This window comes from Mustela erminea, chromosome 17 (genome assembly GCF_009829155.1).
Source record: "Mustela erminea isolate mMusErm1 chromosome 17, mMusErm1.Pri, whole genome shotgun sequence".
In the NCBI taxonomy this organism is placed as follows: domain Eukaryota; kingdom Metazoa; phylum Chordata; class Mammalia; order Carnivora; family Mustelidae; genus Mustela; species Mustela erminea.
In genome coordinates this window covers 61,060,998-61,079,551 of record NC_045630.1, presented here as the reverse complement: position 1 = coordinate 61,079,551, position 18,554 = coordinate 61,060,998, and the positions used below count along the sequence as shown (strand labels likewise).

Sequence of the window (18,554 nt, the reverse complement as noted above, 5' to 3'; positions counted from 1 at the left end):
ATAGGTAAATATGAAAAATATTTTAAAGCAATAATATTTAAACAGTCTGGTTTTGATATCTGAATACAAAGAAGCAATAGTGGGACAGAAAATGAATATCTACAATAGATGTATATTGAGGATAAACATATAAATATTGAGAATATTATAAAACTGGCATTTCTAATATAATAAGGGAGGGATGTCTTGTTTGATAAAATAGGCAGAAGGACCTGGTGATTATTGGAAAAAAGGATCACATTGAAGTATTACTTCACACTCAATCAAAATTGAACTCTGAGGGCCCCTGGGTGGCTCAGTTGCATAAGTGTCTGACCCTTGATTTCAGCTCAGGTCATGATCTTAGGGTTGTGAGACTGAACCCTATGTCAGGTTCCACGCTTGATGTGGAGGCTGCTTAAGATTCCCCCTCTCCCTCTGCCCCTCCCCTAATCACTGACCTGTGCACACTGTCTCTCTCAAAAAAAAAAAAAATTGAACTCTGGAAGGATCAGAAAATTAAATAAAACCATAAATAACATAATTAATATAGATGAATAATTTTACAGTCTTGATAGGGAAGACTAAGAGTATGACCCAATAGCCAGTAACTGTAAAAGAAGAAAAATATATTTCATTTGGTAAAAATGGGGGGGATCTATGTAATTTTTAAAAGCTAATGACAAAACAAGAGAAAATATTTGGGAAATGTATGAGAGGAAAAACATTCCTATTTATAATGTTAAAAGATTTCTTTAAACAAAAAGAGTAGAAAAATGTAGAGATGATATTCATCAAATTCACTAAGGAAGAAATACAAATGCACCAAAAATATATGAATGGAGTTTAGACTCACTGATATTCCAAGAATGGCAGATCCATTAAGAAAATGAAATATTTATGTAATTAGCAAGGAGGAGAGAAAGGGTATCTTCAAACATTTTTAATCATCATGATACTGTTTAAATCTTTATTAGAAACAATGTATCAGAGATCTGAAAAACTGTTCCTCAAATGCTTTTGGACTCAGCCATCACAGATGTAGGAATTTACCTTAAAAAACTAATCAGAAATATCTCTGCTCAGCAGGGAGCCTGCTTCCCTCTCTCTCTCTCTCTCTCTACCTGCCTCTCCATCTACTTGTGATTTCTCTCTGTCAAATAAATAAATAAAACCTTTAAAAAAAAAACTAGTCAGAAAGAAATAAAAAGTCATGTATGTGTATGTTTTAGGTCAATCGCTCCCAGGTCCTATTCTAGCTTTGGTGATAGTGCTCTATCAACTGAAATGACTTCATATTCATTATCTATCTTCCAAGAAGTTGAAATTTCTCCCTCATGTTTTTCAAGTTTCACTGTAGCTCAATTTCCAAGCTGTATACTGTCTTCAAGAAATTCCTTCTGGGCTTCTTGTTAACTTTGATTAATTAGACTTTGATTAATTAGACTATGTTTTGAAAAATTTGACAATATGCCAGCTTCTTACCTCAACCCCAACTTTAAAAGCTGGGTGGAAAGGAGAGAGACACGGGGTGGAGTTCTTGCAAATTAGTCATCGCATAAAACTCACCTTGGTGGGCTACCTCAGTGTTGGGAAGAGCAAAGAAGAAGCCAGTAGTCTCCCGAAAAGACACGGAATTAAGAGTCTATTTCTCTACCTCGGTGCCAGGAGATTTCGGGAGCAAATCAGCTTTTATTTTACTTCTTACTACAGGTTAGTTTTATGACCTTTATTTCCTTGAAGACATTGGGGCTTAATGGGATTTTTAAATTTTTGTTGTATGTCATATAGCTGCATGATTAGAAAAACACCCTGTGTTCTATATACACAGTCAAAAGAAAAAGGCTAGCTAATGAGTATGGGATGGTCACAAGGGAAGGAAAAATGGACCAAGACTTCATTCCAAAAGCAACTCATTACCATTTCCAGCGGGGAAGAAGACAGGTTGGTGTCAGCCTCTGCTACACTTTGGAGAGAGATCTGACCCACAGAGGTTTCATTTGGGTTTATTTCAGATGAGGGGCTAAAGGGACCTAGGGGATGGAATACTGGAGTTTAAGGGGAGCTGCTGGAAGCACAAGAGGGTATAAATGATCAAGGGTGCACCCACGACACACTAAACATAGATTGCCTGTGCTAATAGCCTTTTATTTCAACAGCCAGGGAATTTAAATACCTAGGAGAGAAATACTTGACTATATTTTTGACATTTGAGAGGTGATTTGTCAAACAAATATACATATCCCAGTGAAACATAATAGCTTTGGCATTTAAAAATGGGCACTATTATTTGGATCTACATTTTGGATTAATAAATGCAACATTTCAAATTAATAAATGCAATATTCGTTATCCCTGTATTTTCTGTCGATAGTGATTTCTTTGTTACTATGCACTCATTCTGCTACTTTGTGAGCCAGGGTGTTGGTGGATATTATAGTCCTGCTAAGTGCTTGGAAAACCTACGCATTAACTGCTGTATTCAGGGGGATTATTTGGGTATTTGCTGCTGTCATTGGGTAAACTCATTGCCCATAGCCTCTGGATAAATTTTCAAGCAGTAGCAACACGTCAGTGGTACGGCGTTATGTTAATAAGCCTTAATTTAAAAGAATTTACCAAGGAACTTCAGACTAAAAAAGTAGTCTCATATTTTAATAGCTGCCTTAATCCACTATAACATAAACTCGCTAAAATGCAGTACAGAATTCCATTCAGTTTCTCCTTCAGAAAAAATTCAGAGTAAAGAACAAAGGTACAGGGAGAAATTTGCCAGATGATAGTGAAGAAGACCTCTCTTGAGAAAATCCTATTTCTTGGGGCACCTGGGTGGCTCAGTGGGTTAAAGCCTCTGCCTTCGGCTCAGATCCTGGGATCTCAGGGTCCTGGGATCCAGCCCCACATCGGGAGGAAACTCTGCTCAGCAGGGAGCCTGCTTCCCCCCTCTCTCTTTGCCTGCCTCTCTGCCTACTTGTGATCTCTGTCTGTCAAATAAATAATAAAATAAAATTTTTAGGAAAAAAAAAGAGAAAAGTCTATTTCCTTTGTTTTTTAGTAGAGGTTTTATTTATTTGTTTATTTGACAGAGAGAGAGAGCATGAGTCAGGGGAGGGGCAGAGAGTCCAATGTGGGGCTAGATCCTGGAACCCTGGGATCATGGCCTGAGCCGAAGGTAGACTCTTAACCTACAGAGTCACTCAGGTGCCCCAAGAAAACTCTATTTCCTAAAAAAAGAAAAGAAAAGGATGGAAGGGCTCTGTTTCTTCATGGCTCAGCTGAACAGAAGACGATGAAACAATCTCGTAGAGCAGATAGGGTGAGGAGGATAGTGTCTTCAGAGGCACTCGGTGGTAAGTGGCATCTCAGTACCTGTTGGTATTGTCTGTGTATTTCCTTTGCTCCCTCCTTTGAGAAAGTGCGCTGCCTGCTCTGACCTCTGAGACTGATTCTGACGCTGACACTGGCAGCAAATGCTTCCTCTCCGACCTCGTTATGCCCTCTACCCTTTTGGCACCTACTCACAAATCTCCCCTTGCTTTTCTTTAAAAGTGCCCAGCATGTTTCTGCCTCAGACTCTTCTGCTTGGAATTCTCTTTCAGAAATAGACTTGGTCTCTCACTTCCTGCTTCAGTGTCATCGGGGAGCCCTTCCTTGACCGTGTTATAGAAAACAATACCCTGCTTCCTTTTTCTCCATCATCCTCCTCTTACTACCTATTTACTTCTTTTTTTATCCACCTGTTTTCAGGGAACAGTGTCAGATCTGTTTGCTGCTGTATTTGCTCAACGAAAGTAGTATTTGTCACACAGCAGGTACGGTAAATGTTTCCTGAATGAGTGAATGGCAGAAGATGCATCTTTGGTATGAAGGCAGTGGGTGTGCTTTTCTAAAGACCATTTACCCGGGTAGCTTGTGCTCTGCCCCAAGAAGAGGGTGATGAGTGAGATCTACTTGATGAAATGTTCTGTTGGAGTTCTCTTCCCCCTCCCCCCCCACTTCCAACCCAGTCCCAGGGAAGAGTAGGAATTCTCTGGCCTAAATCAAAAGTAAACTGTGGGGATACCCAGTATGAGTGTTTCAGCAAGCAGATAGTACTAGCGGAAGGCATTAAAAGTCAGTTTGGGTAAAATCTGTGTATGGAAAGGTGTGTGTGTGTGTGTATAACTTCAGCAGTCAAATATATATTTATTTTTAAAGCAATCTACTTTGTACTTGGAAAAGAAAGTCTGGTGTGAAGCAGGGTCTTCTGTCACTGAAAGAGACTTTGAATTGGATAAAAACACCGAGTAGGACATTTCTTAAAGGCATTAGCTAGCAATTTTAGGGGGGAAATGATCTTGCACTATAGACAAAAATTACATGACAATAAAAATCTAATTTTCTACTAATAAATTCCCTGATACAAGACACAATGCCAAGAAAAAGAATTGCGGTGATTGGTGCTGGGGTCAGTGGATTGGGCGCCATTAAGACCTGTCTGGAGGAGGGACTGGAGCCCACCTGTTTTGAGGGAAGCAACGACATTGGAGGACTGTGGAGATACGAGGTAAGTCTGAATACACTGTGCTTCCGTATGTGTGATGACATCTTTTCCATATCTGGGAAACAGGAGTGCGAAGATTCTTATCCCCAGCTACTAGCCTACTAAGTATTATTTGTATTAGTGCCTGTGCCTATACTTTGAATCGTAATCCTTCCTTCCCCCCAAGGATGATACTCCAGCAGTCGTTCCTCCTTCCATAGTCTGGCTTCCTGAAGGAGAAACATGTGCTTACTCTGCATTGTCTCACCCCTGGGTCATGTCTCCGCCACCGTTACCTGATGGGCATACCAGTGTTTCCAGAAAGCTGCTCTCACTGTTGTAACCAATCCACGATGTCAAATCAGATGAACTTCCTGTGCTAAATTTTCTTGCTTTCTGGGGGATCTAAAGATGTCAAAAACCAGGCACCTGAGTGACTCAGTCATTAAGCGTCTGCCTTCAGCTCAGGTCATGATCCCGGGGTCCTGGGATCAAGCCCCGCATCAGGCTCCCTGCTCAGTGGAAAGCCTGCTTCTCCTTCTCCCACTCCCCCTCCTCGTGTTCCCTCTCTTGCAGTGTATCTCTCTGTCAAATAAATAAACAAAATCTTTTAATAATAAAATAAAATAAAAAGGTCAAAAACCAATGCCTTTTAAAACAAATTGTCCCTGGCTTCTGTGATTTCACTCTCTTTTCTTCTCTGCTTTTCTTACTCAGTATTTTTCTACTTGGCCTCTAAATGTGACTGATTGTGGTTCTGTTCTCAATCCTCAGGTCTTTTACTTTTTGCAAGTCCCTTAGGATTCTTCTTTATCACCCTTGGCCTCAAGTATCACATATATGCTCATACTTGATTATTTATCTTCGGCCTAATAACATATATGTATCAGTAAGGGCAGCTAACACTAACTGCCCCACAGACAAACTCTGAAATCTCAAGAGCTTAGCTCAGTAAGGGTTTCTGTCCTGCCTTAAAGTTGGGTGTGATTAAGGCCCTTCTCCAACAGTGTTATACCCCAGACCACGTGGCCCCTAACATGGCCATGAGGGGTGGGGGAGAAAGGTAGCAATATACCAGCTCTCAACTACCTAGATCTCGCCTACAGGTGGTGGTTCCTGCTTGCTTTTGCTAATCTCTGGGTACCACACCAACACCTGGTCGTCTTTTCAGGTTTGTTTGTTTGTTTGTTTGTTTTCTATGAACAATTCCCTGAATTACATTCCCAGTTTCAACTACTGAGAGTAGTTTCCATGTTTCTGGTTGGACCTTGACCAATGCAGACGTGTCTCTAGGAAAGCCTCGCCAACCCCCGAGGCTGATGTCCCAAGCACCCTGTGCATTTATGTGCATTATTGGGTGTGAGATAGGATTTTCCAGGTGAAGAAGCAGGTTCAAAGGAGTGACATGATGTCAGGTTCTCTATCCAAGCCAGGCAATGAAATATCTCAAGGACCAAATCAGAATGTCACAAAATGCCAGATGGCGTAGTCTGATTTCACTAGTGATGTTCATTTTTTAAGCTTTCGCTTAGAAAAAATGTCGCACATATTTGCAGAAACTATCCTTATCAGGATGAATGTTTTTACATATGAGTGCTTCAATAAATACAATGACCTTTATTAAACAACACTCTTCATTCTGAAGAAGAAAATACATACTTTGATCTGTTCTTAAACTTGATATACTTTAGGGGCACCTGGGTGGCTCAGTGGGTTAAGGCCTCTGCCTTCTGCTTGGGTCATGATCCCAGAGACCTGGGATCGAGCCCGGCATCGGGCTCTCTGCTCGGCCAGGAGCCTGCTTAACTCCTCTCTCTCTGCCTGCCTCTTTGCCTACTTGTGACCTCTCTCTGCCAAATAAATAAATAAAATCTTAAAAAAAAAAAAACTTGATATACTTTAGCAGGAATTAGATTCCATATTTCCTGGCTTCAAGTTTAGAATATTCAGAATACCTGCATTACTGATTCTTTATGTCACCAATAATATACAAAAGATACAGAAAAAAATTAATCTCAATTAATCTCTTCCCCAACTGTGTTTTCTGTGTACATATATTAAGATGATTATATTTTGGATTCTAATAAATTCTTCTAAGAGTAAACAACACATTTTAAGGGATGGTGTATTTTTTTTTTTCTTAGCCTTAAATTACTTAGATATCTAGCCTGGGTTTTTGTTTGGTTGGTTTTTATTTTTATTTTTTAAGATTTTATTTATTTATTTGACAGAGAGAGACAGACAGAGAAGGAACACAGGCGGGGCAGTGGGAGAGGGAGAAGCAGGCCCCCTGCTTGAAAGAACACTCAGGTGCCCCTCTAGCCTGAGTTTTAAGAAAACTCAGAAATTGGGGCACCTGGGTGGCTCAGTGGATTAAGCCTCTGCCTTCTGCTCAGGTCATGATCTCAGGGTCCTGGGATCGAGCCCCACATCGGGCTCTTTGCTCAGCAGGGAGCCTGCCTCCCCCCTCTCTCTGCCTACTTGTGATCTCTCTCTCTGTCAAATAAATAAAAAATAAATAAAATCTTAAAAAAAAAAAGAAAACTCAGAAATGGCTGCTAACACACATAACCGATAGAGTGTGTTGTATGGATTCCTATTATAACCTGCACAATGAGGACAATAAAGTGCTTCACAGGATTGAACTAGGTAATAGATATGATTATATATTATATAATTCTATACTATTATATAGTATATTTTATATATTATTATATAGTATACCTTTATATACTATCAAATACAGCTATATAGTTATAAAATGTAATATTGTTATATTATTTATATAATTATAAACTATGACATTTAAAAGTGCTAAAATACTATCTCCTATCTGTATGCATATAGATAAGTAGATAATACAGAGAGACTGAAACCAGACAGAGAGACTGAAACCAGAAGGATATATATCAAAACATCTAAAGTGATCATCAAGGGACACCTGGGGGGCTCAGTCGGTTAAGCATCTGCCTTCAGCTCAGGTCATGATCTCAAGGTCCTGGGATCCAGCCTCATGTCAGGCTCCCTGCTTGGCAGGGAGTCTGCTTCTCCCTCTGCCTCTCTACCCTGCTCATGCTCTCTCTCTCAAAGAAATAAATAAAATCTTTTTAATAAATAAATAAATAAATAATAAAATGATTAAGAATGAGATTCATCTCTGTGATTTTCTACAAAATTATAATAAACATGTGCTGCTTTTGTAATTAGGAAAAAATCGCCAGTAAAAGCAAGAAATGGAAAAAGAAAGCCTCATGTACTAAGGCTCTCTACCCATCACTACAAACAAGGGGGACATCTCGGATGCCCTCTGGCCAGGACTCAGATTCCACGGCAGAAAGCAAGCCCCATCCTCCTCTGTTTATTTTCACTCTCCGGTATTCTAAAGACGTTTTTCTTCTCATGTCCTTTTTGTGTTCTTTCCATCATTTCCTATTTTTCTTTTTGTTGCCCCACAAAATTCTTTGTTCTTTTAAACCATTTATGACAAAGTATCTTATCTCTTAGCGAAGGTACTGCAAAAGCCACTTTACTTTCTTTGAAGGAATTCGTCATAATTTGACAAAGGAATGAATTTTTTAACTGTTACTCTTGTGTTCTAAAAGACAGGGAACATCCTTTTTTTTCTCGGTAGGAGAAGGCTGAGAGTGGCAGGCCAAGCATCTACGAATCTGTCACCAGCAACACTTCGAAGGAGATGATGACCTACAGTGATTACCCGTTCCCTGATCACTTCCCCAACTACTTGCACAACTCCAGAATCATGGAGTACCTCAGGATGTACGTGCAACACTTTCACCTACTAAAGCACATCCGGTTTCTGGTAAGTGGGGCAGGGAGTCTCAGGGGAGAATCAAGAGCCAGACCAGAGTGAGGGGCAGTAAGGCACACCGGATCAGTCTGGGAGCTTAGGTCTACGAGACCAGAGCAGTCAGCAAGACCTTCCGTCCTCACTTCCTCCAGGAGAAAGTCTGACGGATTGGTTGAAACGTGAGACTACGCACCTGGTGTTGACTCACCACCAACTACATTTAGGGTCACAGCGGGGACACACTGGCCTCCATCTCTACTTAAAAAAGAAAGCCTTGGTAGGGAAGCCAGCTTCAAAGACCTTTCAGGAAACCCCAAAGGAGAGTAGTTATAACCAATGTTACTCAATGAGGCCCAAAGCTCTGGGACAGGAGGCAACCGGGAAGAGAGGTCACAAGTCCAAGTCTGTCTCATCCCCAGTCGAAGGTGCGCAATGTGAGGAAGCGCTCCGACTTCTCTTGCACGGGACAGTGGGACGTCATAGTCGAGGCCGCAGGGAAGCAGGAATCCTATGTCTTTGATGGGATTATGGTGTGCACTGGCCTTTACACCGACCCCTTCTTGCCACTCCAGAACTTTCCAGGTATGTCATACTGAATGCTCAGGCACTGGTGATGTGGAGTTTTATCATTGCTGCTTACTGTTATTTTTGAAGAAAGTTTATAACTCTGAAAGTCACCTTATTTTCAAAATCAGTATTATTTTTTCTGATTGTAAAGCAATGCATGCTCTTTCCAGATCCGTTCAAATAATACATAATGTTATAAAATTGAAAATTAAAATTACTGGGGCGCCTGGGTGGCTCAGTGGGTTGAAGCCTCTGCCTTTGGCTCAGGTCGTGATCCCAGGGTCCTGGGATCGAGCCCCGCATCGGGCTCTCTGCTCAGCAGGCAGCCTGCTTCCCCTCTCTCTCTGCCTGCCTCTCTACCTACTAGTGATCTCTGTCTGTCAAACAAATAAATAAATTTTTTTTTAAATTAAAATTACTAATACACTATTACCACAAGTCCTGGGCTATTTTAAGAGAAAGGTGCTTCATCATTCCACATCTGGAAAGCAAAATGTGGGAGTTGCTTTGTGTTGGTAACAGTTTGGAGTAAACACGGAGCACCTGGCTGGCTCCGCTGGAAGAGCCTGGGACACTTGATCTTGGGGTCATGAGTTTGAGCCCCACATTGGGTTAGAGGCGACTTAAATAAATAAACGAGAATTATTAAAAAATAGTTTCAAGTAAATAGTAGGATCAAAGCAACAGAAAATATATTAAGATTTAGCTTTATTTCTGGATGTCTACATATATGCATAACATAATGACTATAAATAGCCACAGAATCATCTTAGAAGCTACTGCCATGTTATTCTTTACTATCTGGAAGCTTAAGCACCTCGCATATAAGGAATGGTGTGGGAATGATCCACCTGCCCAGCACCTCCCTGTTCATCTCTAGGTACAGGACATACACTTGGTCTTCTCAGAAAGGACTGAACTTGAGACTCCTTTGGAGCTTTCGGGAAATTCTAGACTCTCCCCACCCCCCGCCCCTTCCATCATCATGAGTGTCTGGTTCCCAGTGTTTGAGAAGAGGGAGAGGTTAAAACTGGTGAAGAGAAATCTATTAGTTGGTTAGTTCATTAGAAATTTAAATATTCCTGTATTCATTCATTCAATCTTCAGTCAAGAAATACCCATCCAACACCAATCGTCCCGAGGCTCAGTAGAGAACAAAACGGGCAAAACCTCTGTGTCTGTGGAGTGCGCATGCAGGAGATGGACACAGACCAAAAAATGGGATAAACGTGTGGCAGACAATGACTGTGGAAAAGGTGGGGGGCTTTTAGGGATGGGGGTCGCAATGCAAGATCGGATAAAGTGGCCAGGGAAGGTTTCCATGAGAAAGGGACATTTGAGCAAATGCCCAAAGGAACTGAGGGAGTGGGGCAGGTAGGGGGAGAAAGCACACCACTCAGAAGGAAGAGCAGTAAAAGGGCCTCGATGTGGGAGTGAGCCTCACAGGTCATGTGTTGTGTCCTGGGAGCGGAAGGGGTGGGAAGGCGGTGATGTCAGAGAGTGAACAGTGAGCCATGGTTTTCACTCTGGCTTTGACTCTGAGTGAGGTAAGAGGTGTAGGAGCTTTCACAGAGAGGAGATGCGTGCTCTAATCTGCTCAACAGCAGTGTCCGGAAGAGCCAGGGAACGAAGTGGTAAAGGCAGAAGTGGGGAAACCAGGGGTAGGCTTTTGCACAAATGCAGATGAGAAAGGATAGTAGGTTGGAACGGGGGTGGGGGTTGCGGTGGGGGTGGGCAGTGGAGATATAATGAAGTGCTCAGATCCTGAGTAGATGTGAACATAGAGATGATAGAATTTGCAGATGGACCAGATGTGAGATGTAACAGAGAGGAGTCGAGGATAACTCTCAATGTTGTTGGTCGGAGCAACTGAGTTGTGATTTCCAGAGACAGGCAAGACTCCAGGAAGAGCTGATTCTGCCTGTATGAGGGAGGAAGACTGAGGAGGTAACAAGGTAACAAGGTTGAAGAGATGTTCCTTAAAAATGGGAGAGGGTGGGCTGCGATTAAAGATACTGAAAGAAGAGCATTAAACCTATTTCTCAAGTACTATACAGGAACATTTTAAGGGATCCTTATACCATTTCTATGAGCGAAGTGCAACCCTTTCCATTTTACGTATTGCAAATGTCACTAGTAGAAAAAAAGCTGACATCTGTGCCTATATTTGTTTGACCTAACCCTCCCGCCCCCGCCCCACATTTTAACCACAGGGCGAAGGGTTCATTTTGGAATAGAAGAGAAATAATTCCTCCTGGGGAAAGGAGACAGAGGAAGGATGGCAGAGGAAGGATGGGTGAACACACAGTAACTTGTAGGTGTTGAGATACTCCCTTAAGATCTTCGTTGTTTCATAAAAATGAGAAAAAAAGGGTTGTCTTCAAGAAACGAGAGGAATTGCAGTGGGACCAAGGGGAGGGGGGAATACTGAAATAACCACACTGAGAAATTTGATGGACTATTGAACTTGCAAAGATGGAGTTTGGGAACAATCAGACCCACGCCAGGATCGAAGAACTGCTTCCAAAGAAACCTGGAGTTTGGGATCAGATTCTATAGGGAGAAAGGAACAGGGCAAGGACTGACCCTCAGTCAGGAGGGACTAGAGCTGTTCAGCATCACAAGAGGAACAAATGAAGCCCTTATGTCCAGACCCCAGTGCTGTTTAATGGATGAAGTGCTGCAAAATCAACCGGCTTTTATGACTTTGGCACACAAGCATATTTTTAGGCAAAAATACAAAGTTCCTACATTCTCTTAGTTTCAGATCCTGGTGGGTGATGGTGGAGCATTTGTCCCCCATTGGAGATCAGAGTGAATAGTGCTGGTGGGAAGAGGGTACTTGGCCCAGGAAGAGATGAAAACATCCAGACAAGGATGCTGCTTGAGTTGGGAAAGCAAGACAGGAAAGTAGGTCCAAAGCAGCAGTTGTAAATGACAAGGATGAAGGATGAGGAAGACGGACTACTTAAATGGGAGACAAACTCTTCTTTGAAGGTTTGGCAGGGTTAAGTAGGTAAAAAGGTAAGTAAGTAAAGAACATAAGTAAAGTAAAAAAAAAGCAGGCATTAGACATCTGAGTGTAAGCACGGAACATGAGGTGTAGAACAAAACTATATGGGGATTTATTCTGTCTGATGATGGGGAGACACAGTCCACAGCCCAGTATTTGCAGAATAGCAAAGGAGAAGTAGAATGGACTTTGAGTTCAATAATAATCTTTAAAAAATAATGTGAAATAATGACCAAGGCTTGAGCAATACTTTCTTGCCCACAGGAATCAAGAGGTTCAAAGGTCAATATATCCACAGTTGGGAATACAAGAGTCCAGAGAGATTTCGGGGGAAGAAAATCATTGTGGTCGGCATTGGGAATTCGGGAGCTGATCTGGCTGTTGAGCTCAGTCACGTAGCTTCACAGGTTTGGTTCCTACAGCTTTCTTTCCCGAGATGCACCCTGCCCAGAGCCCTCTGAGTTACTAACATTGCGTGAAATATGTCAGGGGTACCCATACACTGCTTCAATCCTGATTGTTAATTACCTCCTCACACTTGTTTTCTCAGTGGACATCTTGGCAATACATTTAAAAAATGAGAATGGAATAAAAATAAAAATTTCAAACTTTAGTGACCATCATATGGTTTATTTTTACCAGAACGTGTAGGCTTCACCAGCTCTGCCACTGGTTACAAATGTGAACACTACCAGAAAGCCACTCTAAATCCCTTTATTTTTTACTGACATGACACATGATACATCTCCCTACTGTGATTCCTTCCATACTTAGGTTTCAAGGGATACGTATTAGCTAAGTATTCAAAATTCTGTAATATCATAATTAGCAGGTGGACAGTGTGTGGGAATGTGTTGATCGCTAGCCTTCTTGCATCATTGTGTTTGTCCAGAATTTGCAATGTAAGAGATTTCTCCAAAGCAGGCTTTAAACACTGCTTTGAAGAAAGCACAGGAAGGATGGTGAGTGAGGTCCAGAGGATGGCATGGGGAGCTCTCTGGGACTATGGCAACCAAGTCAGATGTGTCCATCTGTATAAGTGTGTTTGCCTGTATCTATTGGTCTATCTGCCTTTGAGAACAAGTCAATATAGTTGTTATCCATTTCTCATGAGCCAAATGAGAGACATCAGAAAAACTGGGAAAGGAAAGTCTTACGTTGGGAGGCATCTGTTTCTCATTCATTTGCATTCTCTCCTAGGTGTTTCTCAGCACAAGGCGGGGTGCGTGGATTTGGAACCGGGTCTGGGATTATGGAATGCCTTTGGACACTATTCTCTTCACTCGTTTTAAGGCTGTCCTCAACAAATGTTGCCCTACATTCTTAATCAACAGATGGGTAGAGAATAAATTAAATGCTCGATTTAACCATGATGTTTATGGTTTGCTTCCTCAACACAGGTATGTCTATGATTTTTTTAAAACTTTTTAAAAATTTATTTGAGAGAGAGAGATGGCAAGCATGTGAAGGGGAGAGCATGAGCAGTGGGGAGGGGGAGAGGGAGAGGAGAAGCAGACTTCCAGCTGAGAAGGAAGCCCAGTGCAGGGCTCCATCCCAGGACCCTGGTATTGTGAGCTGAGCCAAAGGCAGACACCCAACCAACTGAGCCACCAGGGTGCCCTTGTTCTAGGATTTTAAAAGAAGTAATTTTGCCTCTGCCTTTTAATTCTGGTATAGTTAAATATTTTCTTTTTTTTTTTAATGTTGGCAAAATGTAATCCCTATTTATCTATATATCTATCTATCTGTTGCAAGGTATAAATGTGGAAGCACATAAAATTGACTATGCGTACAGCCTACATAAACTTAATATTTCTGAGTTCCTACTATGATCAAGTAGGTATCTGGATACTGGGAGTAGAAGGACAAGGCCAGGCAGTGTCCTAGCTCTTTCTGGGCCACCTTTCTAGTAGGGGAGAAACCAACTGGTCAAAACATAATGCAATTACATAGAGTGATACGTGGTATGAAGAAACAGCAAGCAGAGTTGGGGAGAGGAATCTTTTTTTAGATGGGGTGTCTCTGGAATGCTTATATGATGAAAGAGCCTTTGAATGGGGACCTAAAGGAAGTGAGGAGGTGAGTCCTGAGAGAACATCTGAGATGAGAATCACATTCTAGGCATAAGAAGCACCAACTTCAAAGGCCAGAATGAACATGATTTATTCAAGGAAGAGCAAGGAACCCAGTGAGACCACTGGGAGAGGGGAAGTGGTAGGAAATAAGTTCAGAGACATAGGTAGGGGCCAGGTCACAGAGGGAATTTTATTTTTTACTTTGTTTAAGGTTTATTTATTTATTTGAGAGGCACAGCACGAGCCAGGTAGGAGCAGAGGGAGAGAGAGAATTCCAAGCACACTCCCCACCAAGCGCACAGCCCAACGTGGGGCTGGATCTCATGACCATGACCTGAGACCATGACATTAGCCGAAATCCAGAGTCAGAACTCCATCAACTGAGCCACCCAGGTGCCCCCAGAGAGATTTTTAGGGCTACAGCATGGACATAGTTTTGGATTTCATTTTTAGTGACATAGATACTCATCAGGATATAATCAGACATTTTAAAAGGATCACTCCTGCTCCTGAGTGGAAGAGAAATGGTAGGGAGTCAGGGTGGAAGCAGGGAGACTACTAATGGTATTAAATAATGTCATCAAAATTTATAAAAATGGTATGTAGGTTCTCAAAATAAATGGAAATTGGAATATGATCTGATTTTGCTATTCTAATATGAACACTTCCACCAACTGCTTTTAAAAATCTCTCCCCCAGAAAATTGTTTAAAGAAGTGAGATATTAATATGATCACTGGTATAAACTTACATACCACATTTCAAAATCTTCTCTTTGCTTATAGTAAGCATTAAATAAATGTTATTGTCATTCTAATAAATACAAAATGTTTATTCAGTAAAATTTCCAAGAAAGTATGGAGTCAAGGAAATATTTTACAAAACAAAAATGTCAGTCTTTTTTTTTTCTTAGTCAACTAAATAATATTTAAAGTATTTTCTGAACTCAACGCCTTTCCAAAAAGACATATTAATTTTCCTGGATTTCAATTTTTATTCTTCAGATTTCTGAGCCATCAAGCTACTTTCAGTGATGATCTACCCAATCACATAATATCTGGAAGAGTTCTGATAAAACCGAATGTTAGAGAGTTCACAGAGACATCCGCCATCTTTGAAGATGGCACAGAAGAGGACCTCGATGTTGTTATTTTTGCCACGGGATATACTTTCTCTTTCCCCTTTTTGGAAAATAATCCAGCAGTACTGGACAGCCAGCGCTCCATGTTTAAATTTGTCTTCCCTCCTCAACTGGAGAAACCAACCCTGGCTTTCATTGGCATTCTCCAGCCAGTGGGAGCCACCAATCCCACATCAGAGCTCCAGAGCCGATGGGCCGTCCGTGTATTCAAGGGTATGTGCTCACCTTATGCATGTTTAGAAAAGATGACCATCCAGATAGTGTGATTTCAGAGGCATTGCAAAGCTCTTCTGCTGCAAAACATAGTTTGAGGTTAACCTGTACAGTATCTGAAATTGTGCCGCTTGAGATTTTTTACTTTGGGATTTGATCGCTATTTAACTTTCAGGATTCCTGTATGGAAATGAAGATTTAGGGCCCCTGGGTGGCTCAGTGGGTTAAGCCTCTGCCTTTGGCTCAGGTCATGGTCTCAGAGTCCTGGAATCGAGTCCCACATTGGGCTCTCTGCTGAGCAGGGAGCCTGCTTCCCTCTCTCTCTGCCTGCCTTTCTGCCTACTTGTGATCTCTCTCTCTGTCAAATAAATAAATAAAATCTTTTTTAAAAAATGAAGATTTAGAAACCACGACTTTACATATCAACCAGTGACCACTTGTTGGCAAAGAATTCTTTAGAGCACTTCAGGACAGTAGATAGTATAGGAAGTGAGGGCAGTAGAAGAAAGATCTCAACCCAGAGTATAGACAGGAAATAAAGACCTTTGATAAACCCAGGCTTAAAACTCGGCCCCTCCATGTACTGGCTGCATGATCTTATCATGTTCCCTGACCTCCACAGTTTCCTCATTTATAAAAATGGGAATATTTATATATACTTTGCAGGGTGGTAAAAGTGAATAATTAAACACCCTGACTTTTATGGACATTCAATAAATATTGAATGAAAGATTAGCCGCTGCTGTTATAACTACTATTATTATTTATTACATCATTAATTCTAAGGTTGAGAATGAATTGATGAAGACAGATTCAAACCCTACCTTTATGGTAGGTATGCATATAGTATGCAACTTTTGATCTCAGAGTAGTGAGTTCAAGCCCCATGTTGGGTGTAGAGATTGCTTAAAAATTAAATCTTTAAAAAAAAAAAAAAGGAAAACAAGAAACCTAACTTTATGAAATGATGTCAATTACATTGTGATAATTCTGCTTGTTTGTTTCTCATTTTAAAATTCCCCCATATTTTCTGGAACATTCTGTATTTCTCAAAATATAGGATGTCACTCATCAAAGAAATGAAGGAGAATTATAGGAAGGTGACTTCCATGAGTTAAGATGGAATTAAGATGAAATCTCTGTCCAATGACAACAATTGGGAAACAGTGAGTTACTATTAGTAGACACAATATATATTTGTAAAGGAATTCATAACATAAATCAACAAGTGTAACTCACTACTTAAAGGACACCCAGTGTGAATATTCTGGTAAAGGGACTACACACACACATTACTTTGTGTCTTGTCAGTTGGGTGCAGCTCCCTTCAGTCCATCCTCCATTGTGAGCTTTGAGGTCTCCACTAGTCAAGGTGCAAACTCATTAAAGGATATGCCTTTGCATTGAATGCCTGATTAAACAATGAATGGAGGGCATTCCAGAGTAACTCCTGGATCCATCTCCCCTAGTCTTGTACAAACTCATTTGTGATGTTTCCTACCAAACAGATTCTCAGGATATTCATTTCTTGTGGAACTTCATCTTCTTTCTTTCCTAGGATTGAACAAATTACCTTCGGTGAGGGGCATGATGGATGACATAAGAAAGAAGAGGAAAAAAATTGAAAAAGAGTAAGAAACTTGCTTCTTGGTGAAAGTCAGTTCAAAGCGTTTAAGTGGAATGGTTTGCCTATCAAGTATGCTCTGTATTTTTCTCATCATAGAATCTGAGTGTATTTGCCTAGATGAGATCTCAAGTATCAATTTCATTTCTTCTTAATCGAGCATAACATAAATGGATGGAGTATGTGTGGGAAGAATGGATACAGAATAATCCAGTGTGGAAACTTCAGAATTGTGTTTAAAATTCTTGTAATGCGATATAAGCATACAATTATAAGTTTATGTCATAGCATAGCCTAAGAAGTGCAAAAGTGTATGAAATGCAAACATGAAATGAAGGGTTGTTCACTCTTCTAAGGAGTTGGAAAGATAAATCAATGTGAGAAATGAGTTGGCAAATCATTACAGAATCCAATTAAAATTCTGACATGAAATCAGAGGCTTGTAGGTTGTACCAAATCTTCTTAATTAAAAATTACTCTCAACCATTGGGGTTGGAAGTGTATTTCTATGCAACAAATACCTGTTGAGAATCTACCATGTGGATGTCACAGCTTGTTTTCTATGATCAAAGGGTTCATCCTAAGAGTAGTCTGTTATCCAGGAGCTGGTTTAAGAAGGTGGGCCAAGAATTACATTTCACTAATACTGAAAATGAAATTAGTGTCACATCTACCTGAATAACTGGCCTGTATAATTCGTATTTCCCACCAGTTTACTAACATGAGACTATATCCTGAATGAGAATCAGATGCATGACCAAAGTACAGAAGACTTCAGAAAAGAGTATCATTAATATGACAAAAATCTTCTGAACCCCACCTATGACTATCCAAGACCCCAGCAAGGATTTGAGAATGAAAAATACAGTGTATGAATATTGTGTTAAGAACCCCTGAGATGGGGCACCTGGGTGGCTCAGTGCGTTAAAGCCTCTGCCTTTGGCTCAGGTCATGATCTCAGGGTCCTGGGATCAAGCCCCGCATCGGGGTCTCTGCTCAGCGGGGAGCCTGCTTCCCTTCCTCTCTCTCTGCCTACTTGTAATCTCTGTCTGTCAAATAAATAAATAAAATCTTAAAAAAAAAAAAAAAGAACCCCTGAGAAATTTTCAATAGCTATTCATTCTTTCTCCCGTGGATTATCCCCTCATACAAAGTCCACCGATGTTTAGAAGAAATTGTGCTTGGAGGGATGGGGGGGTGTCATCTGACTTGCAGTTATTTATTTTTTCCCCCCTTCTGATTTCAGATTCCTGGCTAACCCTCGTGACACACTCAGAGTGCAGTACATGGATTACATGGATGAGGTGGCCTCGGAGATAGGAGTGAAACCCAACCTGCTCTCACTCTTCCTGGAGGATCCGAAGTTGGCTATGGAAATTTTCTTTGGACCGTGCACGCCTTACCAGTACCGTCTGCGGGGACCAGGGAAGTGGGCTGGGGCCCGGAGAGCCATCCTGACCCAGAGAGAGCGGATCATCAAGCCCCTGAGGACTCGCACCCTCACCCGTGACCAACCTCCCTTCTCTGTGCCATTTTGGCTTAGAAGTGCCTGTGCCGCTCTTCTCTTTGTTCTCGTTTTAGTTATTATTAAAGGATAATCCTATGATCGTTAG

At 41.1% G+C, this 18,554-nt stretch overlaps 1 protein-coding gene across 1 annotated transcript; it reads left to right on the top strand.

The window, feature by feature from the left end:
* The first annotated feature begins 1,582 nt into the window (after positions 1–1,582).
* Positions 1,583–18,539, top strand: LOC116576282 (dimethylaniline monooxygenase [N-oxide-forming] 5-like). The gene is made up of 10 exons (XM_032318345.1): positions 1,583–1,692; positions 3,727–3,791; positions 4,386–4,525; positions 8,133–8,321; positions 8,729–8,891; positions 12,154–12,296; positions 13,090–13,289; positions 14,968–15,317; positions 16,876–16,948; positions 18,188–18,539. The coding sequence occupies exons 3-10, from the start codon at positions 4,391–4,393 to the stop codon at positions 18,537–18,539; spliced, it is 1,605 nt and encodes a 534-aa protein (XP_032174236.1). The 5' UTR covers positions 1,583–1,692; positions 3,727–3,791; positions 4,386–4,390.
* The last annotated feature ends 15 nt before the right edge of the window (positions 18,540–18,554 follow it).